At 38.1% G+C, this 12,404-nt stretch overlaps 1 protein-coding gene across 1 annotated transcript in view; it reads right to left on the bottom strand.

The window, feature by feature from the left end:
• The window catches only part of LRFN2 (leucine rich repeat and fibronectin type III domain containing 2), a 75,759-nt gene extending 63,588 nt beyond the window's left edge, over positions 1-12,171 (bottom strand). The window contains exon 1 of the mRNA XM_063290267.1: positions 10,799-12,171. Coding sequence (XP_063146337.1) covers positions 10,799-12,171 — 1,373 coding nt within the window. The remainder of the gene's footprint in view (positions 1-10,798) is intronic.
• Positions 12,172-12,404: the final 233 nt, after the last annotated feature.

Here is a 12,404-nt window from a genome sequence, read left to right as displayed (position 1 = left end):
GGTGGTGTTCAGAACCATGACAGCAGCACTCTCTCTCTCTGTTATCTTACAATACCTGTCTGAAGCTTGAAAAAACAATTAAAATTCAGCAGACTATGCCAAGGACTAAAGGCCACAAGAGAGTTAGAATGGAATCCTGACACTTTAGTTGGTGCAGGATCCAGTGGCCTCCTTTGTTGGCATTTAATATTGATGACTTGTATGAAAATGTTAAAACATCTGATTTCACCCATGAAAATGGTGAGTTTAGCAAACATGCTGTTTCAAGCAAAGCATCTTTTTCGTGTTGAAAGTGTGAGTGTGAGTTTTGCCATCTAGATTCCACCCAGCTAAGGGAGGAAATGTGACAGATGTTGTGGGTAAGCACCGTGACATGATTCATCCTGAATGTGCCTCCAGAGCAAATGCTTAGCCTTTGATGAGCTAGATAAACCATTAGAGGCAGGACTAAAACAGAGCAACATTAACATGCTTAAATAGTTACCACAGAGACATCTTGAAAACTTCCTATGATATATTCACTTCCACAAGTGTAACTCCTGTGACTTTATTGCCGATTAACACCAATGTTACATGAAACACAGTCAGCCTTTTGTAACTGCAGTTCCTAAGGCAGAGTTTGGAGCCATGCTTGTAAAGTCAAAATCATCAAACATGCTTTTTTTTATAAAAAAGAAAAACCAAAGGCAACTTGTTTCCAAATAACTCAGTGTTGTACACTCACTTTGAAGATAAAGCCCCAGGTCCACCTTACCAGTCTGGTGCCCTCCATATCTCCTGCAGTTGCAATTCCCAGAATCCCCAATGCCTATGCAAGCCAGAAATTCTAATAGTTGTATTCCCACCATATCAAAAGAGCACCAGACTAGGAAAGGCTTACCTCCTTGATATAATATGAGAAAACCATTATAACAGCCAGTTTCTTCCTGATCTCCAGCATTTGTTCATTCATTCATTTGATCCATTTCTAAGACCCTTCCACTCACCAATCACTCTTGGGCAGCTTACAAAGAATTAAAAGCAAATTAGTAAAACCACAGCAGTAAAGAGGTAGCCAGGCCAGGGAGGGAAAAAATCTGATATATGACAATTACACAGTTATATAGCAATTATATGACAATTAATGGAGCCCTACTCTGTTCTGGCCCGGTGCCTATTTGTCATGGAGATTGCTGAGCAAGAAGTGGGGGGCCCTCTCCAGGGTGAAAAGTACATGTGCAGTACTGAATCTCTTTCCCTCCCAACCAAGAGGAGCAAGGAAGAACCGCCTTAGTCTTCTGGGTTTTCTGATTGGGTTTGCTGGTGCCTTTTTAGTTTAGCAGGATTCTGTCTAGTAGGGTGGAACAATGAACACTAGAGCTACAAGCCTTGATCTCAGCATGGTTCTTCACTCTATAACCTGACACTATGGGAAGAGCCAAATCTTTAATGCCTTCCTAACAGACTGCAGGGTTGGGGTTGTGTGAAACATGGGGGAGGGAGTCTTTACTCTAACTATGTAACTTGACACACATGTCCCCCAACCAACATGCCATAGTAACACTTTTTTAAAAATGCCTTTTCTCATCCTCATCCCTCAGCTGAGGAAGTTTGTTATATTTGGCTGTTCCACCTTTAAAGTAGTGTTTTCTCTCATCTCTCAATACAATTTTTGCTTTGTACCAACCTTTAGCATGATTCATCAAAGACATGGTTGATCATATAGTCAGGGGCTAGGATTGGCTCAGCTCCTGATGGTCTCTTTTTCCCTGCTGCAGGCATGCTCCGTTCCTTCCTGTCATGGGAAGTGTCCTCCATTGCCATTTTGGCTTGGGCTGTAGGGCAGTCAAACGTCAGAGGCCTCTTCCTTTGTAATGCCTGAGTGGTGCTTTCCAAAACAGTCATCAGGTTTTACATGCACAGCTTATATACTTGAGTTTAGTGCTCTTTTGAGAGAGTGCTAGACCTGTTTTTTTAAAAAGCAGAATTTAGCACTCGCTAAACCTGTTTTTTTTAAAGGGTTAGGTACTTCTGCGGTATACAAAAAGTTAATTTAAACAAGGTTGCTAGTTATAGCACAAATAAATGCAACACAAGTTTTCTGCTGCTTCTGGCAACAAAGGGTTTTATGTGGCCATACTTTTACTGTTGCTACTACTTTTTTGGGGGGGGAGGGGACACCATTTTGCCTATTCAATAGGTTGCTTCCAGGTACTGTTGGCCATGGCCACTCATTGCCAGCAATGCCATTCCCTTGCAAAACAAGTTGAGGATGGAGCCATCTCATTATTTATCAGTCCATCCCACTTCATTCCGAGCCTCTCCCCCATTCTAGTCAGCCTGATGGGATGGAGGAAGGATGCAGCATGAAATGGCATGGCAGATCAGGAGAACTTCATCCTGGATAGCAGTCTTTAGGCTTAGTGCTCTTTCTAAAGAGCTATAGACCCACATTCAGAAACAGCTTGATGACTGCTCACAGGTGCATCTCTGTCCCTGCAATCTGTTATTCAGGCAGCTTGAAAGGTGGCTAAACCTACCATTCCAAGTTCTTGCTCATTTTATCTTTATACTCTAGCTAGATTCAAACGAATTAGTGGAGACTGCTATAGTGAAATGATATGATACCATACACATACCATAATTGCAAAATCTGGAGGACCACCAGGTGTAGCAAAGAATTAATTTTTTATTTGTAATTAAATTTGAATAATAATAAATAAATTTGAGTTTTCTGCATTTCTTTGTGGTCGTTTAATGCTCATTTTGATTTCTGCCATATATACATGGCATCTAGATTATAATCTAGATGGAGAGTAAAAAAATAATAAAATTGGTGTTTTCAGAACCTTTAAGAACTAGGCTGAGATATCAATCTATGTTCCAGGCACCCCAAGTACGGCAGTGACAGAACAATCAGTGGGCTAGTCCCCAAAACATTTTCCTATGGTGCCTTCACTGGGAGGTCTACTCAATCTCCAATCTTACAATGTGTGCAGATAGCAATTTACATGACTATGTGGTAAGAATGAGCAAGTACCAAAAATGTGCTCCATATATTGTTAATAGCTTTGTAGAAGAGGAAGATTTGGCAATGTATTGATATTATTATTTATTTTTTAGAGTCATGTTTTGCCTTTCCTCTTGGAGCTTAAGGCAGCATACCTAATTCCTCCTCCAACTCTATTCCTGAAGCAACAACCCTGTCAGGTATCTTGGGTTAGACCAAGGTAATCAATGAACTTCATGCCTGATGCTGAATTTGTGCCTAAGTCTCCCTGGCCCTAGTCCAACCATCTAAGTGCAACACCAGCTGGCTTTTTAGCTCTATTCACCTTTGTAATTCCTCTAACAGCTTCTGTTAGGAACGTGGGAAGTTTTTATTTGGGCTATATGTTTAAGCAAGCTCTCCTAATTTGCATTTCCTGGATTGGCATGTCTTCAAAGATTTGTGGGAATTTGCTGACAATGATTTTGGGTGCCAAAATTCAGCAATGAGGTCTCTGACTAAAGACAGAGGTGAATCTGTCTTCATTTATAATTTGGTTTATTTTGGATTGGATTCCATTTTTAGTTGTGGTTTGTTTTATTTAAGACTTTCTTGGGGTTGCTTTAATTGACAAGATTTTGGGGGTATTTAATAATATCACATATGGTATATAAATTTCTTTTTCTGAAATTCCACATCTGTGGTTACAAGGAGCAGGGTTCTTGTGCCCTTGATGATGAACCAATTCATTTTAAAAAACCTATTTCTTGTGGAACTCTAGGTTTCCACAGAACCTCAGAGAAAGGCCGTTCTAGATGCTTTAATTAATAATTTCTCTTTATAGCTTAACTCCCTTTTTCCCTTTTGGGTTTTTTAACCAGAAGTTCTTCTTCTATCTTATGTCTAAAATCTAAATTCCAGTAGTTTAATTGTTAAAGCAGGCTGGGACCCAGGAAGGGAATAGGAAAGAGAAGTATAATGAAGTTGCTAAAGTCAGCTGTTTGTAAAGTTAGAAACCAGGAGAATTCTCTTCACACCACTTGCATGCCATAGCATGTGCTCATCAATCAGCCAAGCAGCCTTTATAGACTTTAATTTGACATACCTTAAGTCAAATGGGGAAAAGACATGAATGACTGGCAAAAGCATAATTAGGCATGTGTAACCTCTCCTTCTAGGGGAGAAATACCTTATCACAGTGTTTCTTAAGCTTTTTTTCTCTTAGGACCCCTTCCCGCTTTTAAAAATTATGGAAGAGCCCCAAAAAGCTTTTGTTTGTATAGGTTATATTTATCAATATTTACCATATTAAAAATTAAAATGGATGCATTCATAGATTTATTTACTGAATCATGGAAAAATAACAATATTAAACCTGTTAGATATTAACAAAAATAAAATATTTTTTGTGAAAAACCCTATTATTTAACAAATAAAAATAATAATTAGAAGAATGACATTGTTTTAAATTTTTGGAAACATTTTCAATGTCTGGCAAATAATTTTGATTTTGTGGACCCCTAAGAGGTGTTCTACAACCACACGTTAATAAACACTGCCTTAACACAATGGAAGGGCTCAGTAGCTTCAATTACCTTGTCAAGGACATTGACAGGAACAGTAATACCTGATACAGTTACTTTTTCCAGGAATAAATGAAATTAAGAGTAAAGCTTAATGGGGATGAGGGCAGATAGAGCTCTTCAGGAGTGAGGGAAGCTAATCCACCTCAGAATGGAAACCAAAGTCAAACCTGGAAGAAAGGAATGGCAAACATTGCTATACTGTTGCTAGGAAACAAGGCATTTAGCCATATTTAGATGATAAGACCTCCAGTTTAGAAGACACTTCTCTAGTTCCTGAGGGAGATTGTCAGGTTTTCATAAGTAGTGTTGGAGGTGAGGAGGTAGTCAGATTAAAGCTACAAGGCAGCAGCTTTAGTTATTGTAAACTGATGATAATACATGCTGCTTATCAGCTGTTTGTGTTTGTGGCATGTATTCATTTGATAAATATCTAGTCAATTATGGTGACATTCTTGAAAGAGAAGTTCCTTCTTGTATAGGGACATATAAATTGGAACATGAAATATGAGAAGCATGAACCAAAGAAAACTTGAAATTGCCAAGGCAAAAATGAAGCATACTCAACTGGACATTTTAGAACTGGGATAGGCCACTATATCATCTGATTTAAATGATTATGTGATCTACTATTGGAGGCATGAGACCCTACAAATGAATGGAGTGGTGCTGATATTCAAACAGGGATGCACAAGAAGGAGGCATGACAGTTAATGGCCCAGCTGTCAAGTATGAAAGCAAAGGTGCAGATGAAATACTCAGTTAATTGTTTGAAGCTGTAGAAGAAGCTGGTAAGGATCTAACAGTTCTGTGTCAAAAAATACAGAACAAGACTGTGTTGCCTAGAATTTTAAAAGATAGTGTATATTTCTATACTGAAGAAGGGAGATGCAAGAGAAAGTGCATCTCCACGAACCAATTCATCACATAAGGTGTGTTTGCTTAAGATCTTGCAAAGAAGAAAAGATTTGTACATGGAGAGAAAAATGTTAGAACAGGTAAGTTTCAGGAAGGCAGAGAGACACAAGATCAGGTAACTAATGTAATATAGATAATGGAGAGAGGAAGAGAATATAAGAAAGAGATTACCTTTGCATTACAGATTAGAGCTGGTTGTATTATACGGATCATACTCGAATGTGTTGCCAGAGTATCTGTTATTTTGGAACATTTTCAAGGAATAAGAAACCATTGTTAGAAATGACTTTGGATGAGTGGTTCAGAATAGGAAATGGAACGTGGCAATGGTCATATTATCCACCTATTTGCTTAACTTGTATAATGATTGTAAGAAGGTCAGAATTAGAAGAGAGAATAACTGGATCCAAAATAGAAGACTGAAAATCTCACAATGAAGAAAACATCATTTTGTTACCAGAAGCTCATTATGAAAATAAAAACGGAAAGTGAAAAATCAGAGATAATGTTAAATTTTAAAAAAGACAACAGTAATGTTAACCAGCTTCCTTAATAGACTTATAGTTGACAAAGAGAAGGTGGTAGGTGGCTTTGGTAAGTTTCACCAGTGGGGGAATTGCCCAATAAATTAATTGAGGAAGGATCAAGGTTTGCAAAAGTCAAATGGGGCACAAGGGAAGAGAGAAACTGACTGCATCAGATGGATAGAAAAGATCTAGCCCAGAAGCAGGCAGGAGAGAGTGAGGAAACTGCACTTTGTGCCCCATCTGTGAACTTGGAGCATTTTGCAAAGGGAGGGGCCAAGTTGATTCATGTAAATATGTATTATACCTTTAAGAGTGCTCAGTTGTGTATGAGGGTGAGAAAGAGGCAGGGCTGCTAGATTTTCAGATAACCTCTCTGCAGGATAAAGAAAAAAAATGTACATCAGTATGATGGCTGTTTCTTTATTGCAAAGTGGTTCATGGTTGTCAAAAAGTAGTGGTTGATTTTATTGTATTTCCCAGAGGGAAAAGAAAGGAACCCCTAGTGGCTTACCTCCACCAGTTGCAGATGTCACACCAAATTGCAGATGCTGGAGAGATCCCTCTTAGGGATCTTGGGAAAACCAGTTTCTTGAACCCAGGACAGACCCTGCTTTAACACAGGCTACATGCAATTTTCATAAGGGAAGTATGTTTAAACTGTTCAAACTAGTTAGCTGATATATTTACTTGCAAAATTAAAATTTATATCTGTATGTGGGATTTATAATTCCAATTCACAGTGTTTGATACCTAATAATTTCTTATAATGACTTTTGCAAAATTAGGCTGCAGTCTTATAGCCCAGCCTTATAGTTCAACATTATAGTTATTGTATAAATATGCACATTCATTACTATTTATATACATTTAATGCATATCAACTACAATCCATACACCAGAGTCTGCATGTTATTGTTCCATATCTATAGCTATCCTGCAGAACCTTCTAAATCAGCCAGTGCACACACCATATACCATATACTGTGACTATGCACCAGTGTTGCCCTGAAGCAATTTTGTCTTGAAATGATTAAAAATCAGACATAGTGTTCATTTGTAAAAGTCAGTTTGACCAGATAAGGGACTTTAGTATTCATTCAACCCATGTTTGCTTAGGGAAGCTAGAACTGAAATATACAGCACAAAATTTACTTTTACATCCAATATATGCTTGAAATGCTTATATGAATGTGTTGTGGTTCCATAGATTTCTTCTGATATATAAATGCAACTTCGCCACCTACAACTCTCGATGTGTTGAATTACAATCTCCAACTCCCACCAGCACTACTTTGTCAAAGCAGTCAGGGTGATGAAGGTTTTAATCCAAGGCACCTAGAGGATCACATGTTTAGAAAGGCTACTCTATAGACTTATCTAGAAATAAGCTTGCTCAATATAACGCTTTGTGTTATATATAACATATATAACATCTTTGAGAAGATATGGGTTAGAGCGTACTATTAGATGAATAGAGCTCATTCTGTTTCAAATAAAGACATAGATCTTGTGATTTGAATGTTTACTGTTCTCATATGTAAATATATGTAAACAACTGCTGGGTGGGGCAGGGGGTGTCAGAATGACAAAAGCAGCACTGTGGCATTATAATGCAAACACCACTCCTTTTGTACCTGTGTTATGATGCATACACATATGAAAGGAGTGGAGCTTGTGGCATCACGCCACAATGCTGCTTTCATCATTTTGACAAAAACAGCCAGATCTCTGGACATCACTGTGTATAGATTTATAGGTTCATTGTTATTTCCCATGTCAGCGATCGTCTCGTTGATATTATATTGGGAATGCTCCTCGGCATTCTGCGCCTTCACACAAGTTTATCCCCAAACATCAGCAGAGAACAAACTTTGTATTTAGATGATCCAGTTTAACTTTCAGTTATATCTAGTAAAGTGGAGAAAATATTCTTATATGGAATACTGCCAATTCATAGCATATTGAGGTAGCATAGGAGTACAATTTCCCATCTGAAATGCAGTTCCGTCATCTAAAACTCAGCATGTGCCTGGGAAATTGGAATGACTGGCTAGAAAATCAGGTCTGCAGGTCAATACTGAGATAGATGGAATCTGCTTCTATATAAGGAACTGTTAATGTCTGAACATGTATACCAAATGTATTGAACTCCATTCTAGCCCTTCCAATTAGAATAGAAACAAAGTATGAACAACGGCCCAATCCTAAACAATTATACTTGGAATATATTCCTAGCAAATATGATTTGAGTAGCAGGCTAAATCATAATGATAAAATTTATAATGTTTAAGTAATACAGTCAACTCACAATTGTTTAAATATGCCAAAAAATGGTACAACGAGATATTATTTTTTAAAAAAAAAATGTCCCAGAATTATAAAATGTATATAAAAATATAAATCTAAAGAAATATCTAATATACATTTTCATTGTGTGAATATCACTATTGCACAGACTGAGATGATGCACTTATTCATAATTTGCAGTCTTGTTTTTATCATCCTTAATAAGAAATACAGCAAAATAAAATGGGCCTAAATTTGCCATAAATCTGAGCATTGTGAAGTACTTCTTAGAATCACATTCTAAAGCAGAAGCATTATTTCTTCATTTCATGTGTTCTAGTCCTGGTTTTTGCAAAGCAGATCATGTAGTCATGGATCAAATGTGTCAATGAGGTTAATCTTCAGCAGGATTAAAATGCATCTGTGTAGCTCAAATAGGCCCTGCCCAACACAGGCAGACATTCTTGCCAGCAGTTCCAGAGCTGTGGTCTTGTGTTTGAGTCTCTAATCAAGAATGGCATTCTAGGGAGAATTTGTGCTAGGAAATGTCTCAATGAGTCTGTATGCTATATTTCTAGACTTCAAGATTGTTCACCAGTTTCTATTTGCTCTTCATTATGATTCCTAACTCTCTTAAACACTAAGCAATGAAATACCCAGTTGAGAATGCAATGACAATTTTCCAGACAGTTTGAAAACTTGTGATATGGGGACAAGGGCCTTTAAGTGACCTACCAACGTGTAGCACCTGGACAGCTGGCATTAAGTCATCTGGTTTATGTCTTCTCCACTATAGTGAGATATATCATATACTGAAATGACAATAATATCTGAATTTGCAAATTCATATATAAATTTGCATAGGAATGTTTTATGAAAATCCTCACCTTTTTTTCTTCTTCCTCTTTGTGACACACAATCACATAGGCAACATATTCCCCATTATGGAAATAATAATAATAATTTATAAATATGCATCAATGGATACATGTTAATGTATAGCTTAGGTACTTTGTAGCAATATACGTGGCCTTGGTCTCATGGCAGAACTGACATCCTGGTTCATGTTGGGGATTTTAAAAAACTTGTAAAGACTCCACTTCTAACACAAGAAAAGGCTGAATGGTTCTTTGAGGAAATTTATTTATTTATTCATTCATTTTATTCCTCACCACTCATCTCACCAAAGTGACTTGAGTTTAATCACCTGCCAGCCTAATCTCCTTCCATAGAGGTCAATAGGATTTCTGTGGTTCTGGGCACAGTCAGATGCTAAGTAAAAACTTTCTAATTCCAGAGGAACATACATCCAGTATATGCTGCCGACCAGTATGGTCATTTTTCCTAGTACCACAAACATCTGCAATTTGATGGACTTCCAGATTCCATGAAGCTGGCAGGACTGGGGAAAAAAATGTTTTACTTATTTCTTAGGTTTACTAATGTGCAGGTAGTCACCAGAACCATGAAATCTCTTTTGCTCAGTCCAGGAATATCCTTGAAAAAGCAATAATATCATATTGTTTGAATGAAAGGCACTCAAGATCACTGTATTATGTATGAAATAATACTAATAATTGTCAATAAGGTTCACTGACAGCAGAATAGTGGTTCTTATATCCCCTTCCTGGTTTATATTGTAAAGAATTTAGAGAGGAGGAAATGCTCAGAATTAATTATGCATAATTTGTTCTATGTGTCACAAAGATAACAAGCCGTGCCACTTCTCCTGGTATAAGGTTTTATTTATTTGTTTGTTTGACAAAGATCCCATTTTTCTCCAGGCGTTAAAGGAGTTGTTTTATGGAATTTCCCTTCATTTTATCAATGTAATAGCAATTTTGTCAGGTAGGTTGTTCTGAGAGAGAGTAGCTGGCCCAAAGCCACCAAGATGAAGATGGACTTCAGCCTAGCTCTTCTGAATCATATATCTGTGGCTTAGTTTTCAATCCCCACAGAATGATTTTTCCCCTTTGATTAAAAATGCGTGCTACTGTGCTACGTGTAATAACTCAGGATTATTAGCCTGCAAGTCACCAGCTTCCTTATATGATTTCACAATTGCCAACTCAACCATCTATATTCAAGACATCATGCTCATTGTACAAGGTTAAGGGATGATGTGAAGCTATGGCAAAATGCAAGGCAGTTCCAGCTTTTCATAACTGGAAAAGAAAGAATTTTTAATGGAAGGGGGGAAAAAGTATACTCAGATGTAAGAGGCTGGATTTTTTTTTATCTGCTCTTATTAGTGAATCTATAGTTCAATCCTGTCATCCGGGGCAAGATTTTTAAAAACACTACTTCAAGCACAGCAAAAAATCCAAAGAGTACTTGTTTACCTGCATATGATAGTTCTGCCACTTGGTAGCATGTGCTACCACTCAGATAGACATGGTACAGGACATCTTTCGATTCTTGTCTTCTGTGATAATTCTATGAGGAAAAGGCTCATGCTGCAAACCCACATCATAATTTCTCTCCTTAGGAAAGAAAGAGATGGCATTCACACCTACCTGTAAATTAGAACTTCATCATCCGAGCAGTTATATTGCAGCTGGTACATTTTAACTCTTGGAGCTGACTTGCTTACTGTCCATTTGACTAAAGCCGAAGTAGTTGTCACCTCAGAAACCAAGACTGCCCTATCTGGTGGTCCCTTGTTTTCTCCTCGATTAGACTTGCTGGAACTTGTGATGTCAGAAAGTCTTGATTTAGGAGGGGCTGTCCGACCTGTACCATTGCTGAGATGTGGAAGCTGGACAATGGATAACTCAATGGTTGCAGTAGACTCTCCAGCAGCATTTGCCGCTATGCATGTGAACGTTCCGTAATCCTTAGAGGTTGTGATAAGGATTTCCAAAGTGCCATTGTCATAAACGATTGTTCTTGAAGAATTCCCAATAAGTCGATCATCTGGTGCCACCCAGTGAATGACTGGAGATGGATCTCCAATGGCTTTGCACTTTAAAGTGGCAGTTTGTCCTTCTAAAACCAACAATTTGTGAGTATGCTGGGTAATCAGAGGGGGCTCACAAACAAATTCCTCTTCCCGGACATACCAAAAGTATCTTCCCTTTAAACCTGGAGGAGAAGCACAAGTTTCCATATCATCATCTCTGTCCAGGCGCCGTAGCCACAGTAGTTCACAGTTACAATGCAAAGGGTTTCCTCCAAAGCTTAGAGATAAAGGTGGAGAAAATGGAGTTGAGGTTAATGGAGATACTTGAGACCTGGCGAAAATGGGATCAGGAGGAAGCTTCTGAAGTCTGTTTGAAGTTAGATCCAATCTGGCTAGTTTCTGAAGGTCTGCAAAGGTCCCCTCTGTGATATAATCTATCAAATTATGATCCAAACTAATCTGGTGCAAGTTTACCATCTTCATTATGGATTCCCAAGGGATGCTTTTGAGGTTATTATAAGAAAGATCCAGATCTTCTAAGGTAATCAGGAAGTCTTCAAAAGCTTCTTCTGAAATATAATTTAGTTGGTTGTTGTTTAGAATCAAGTGCTGAAGGTTAAGCAAGCCTCTCAAAATATCCTCCCCAATGTCAGGCAGCCTATTACTGTCTAAATGCAAAGATCGTAGGCTTTCTAAATCAGCAAAAGAATAGGGCTGAATGTAACTGATGGTATTCCTAGACAAGGTAAGGTCAACAAGGCCAGTCATGTTGGCAAAATCCTGTCTGCTGATATTAATAATAAAGTTGCCCCCAAGCCGGAGTTCAACAGTCCTCCTGTCTATGTCTGGTGGTACAAAAAGGAGTCCTTTTGAAGGACAGAGGGTCCCCAGTGACTCAGACAGATTCTGACAAACACAGTATTTTGGACAGGCGTTGACCACAACAGCCATTCCAAACACCAGGATGCTGCAGAACAGTTTTTCCATGGTAAATCAACGATGGGGCCTGCAAGAATGAGAAACAGTTACACATTAGGGAATTGCTTTCTTACCAATATGGACAAATGTTAAAAACACAAACACCCCTAAAGCAGCATGTTTTAAAATCTAGTGGCATTTGAAATGCTATTTTACCAAGCAGGACATGACAAACGCATTTAAGCAATACCTGTAAGAACACACAGGGTTATACTTCATGGTGTTTTCCAGATACTGTTGTT

The sequence above is a fragment of the Candoia aspera genome, chromosome 1 (genome assembly GCF_035149785.1).
Source record: "Candoia aspera isolate rCanAsp1 chromosome 1, rCanAsp1.hap2, whole genome shotgun sequence".
Classification (NCBI taxonomy): domain Eukaryota; kingdom Metazoa; phylum Chordata; class Lepidosauria; order Squamata; family Boidae; genus Candoia; species Candoia aspera.
The sequence above is the reverse complement of the archived record's forward strand: the minus strand, read 5'-3'. Positions and strand labels throughout refer to the sequence as shown.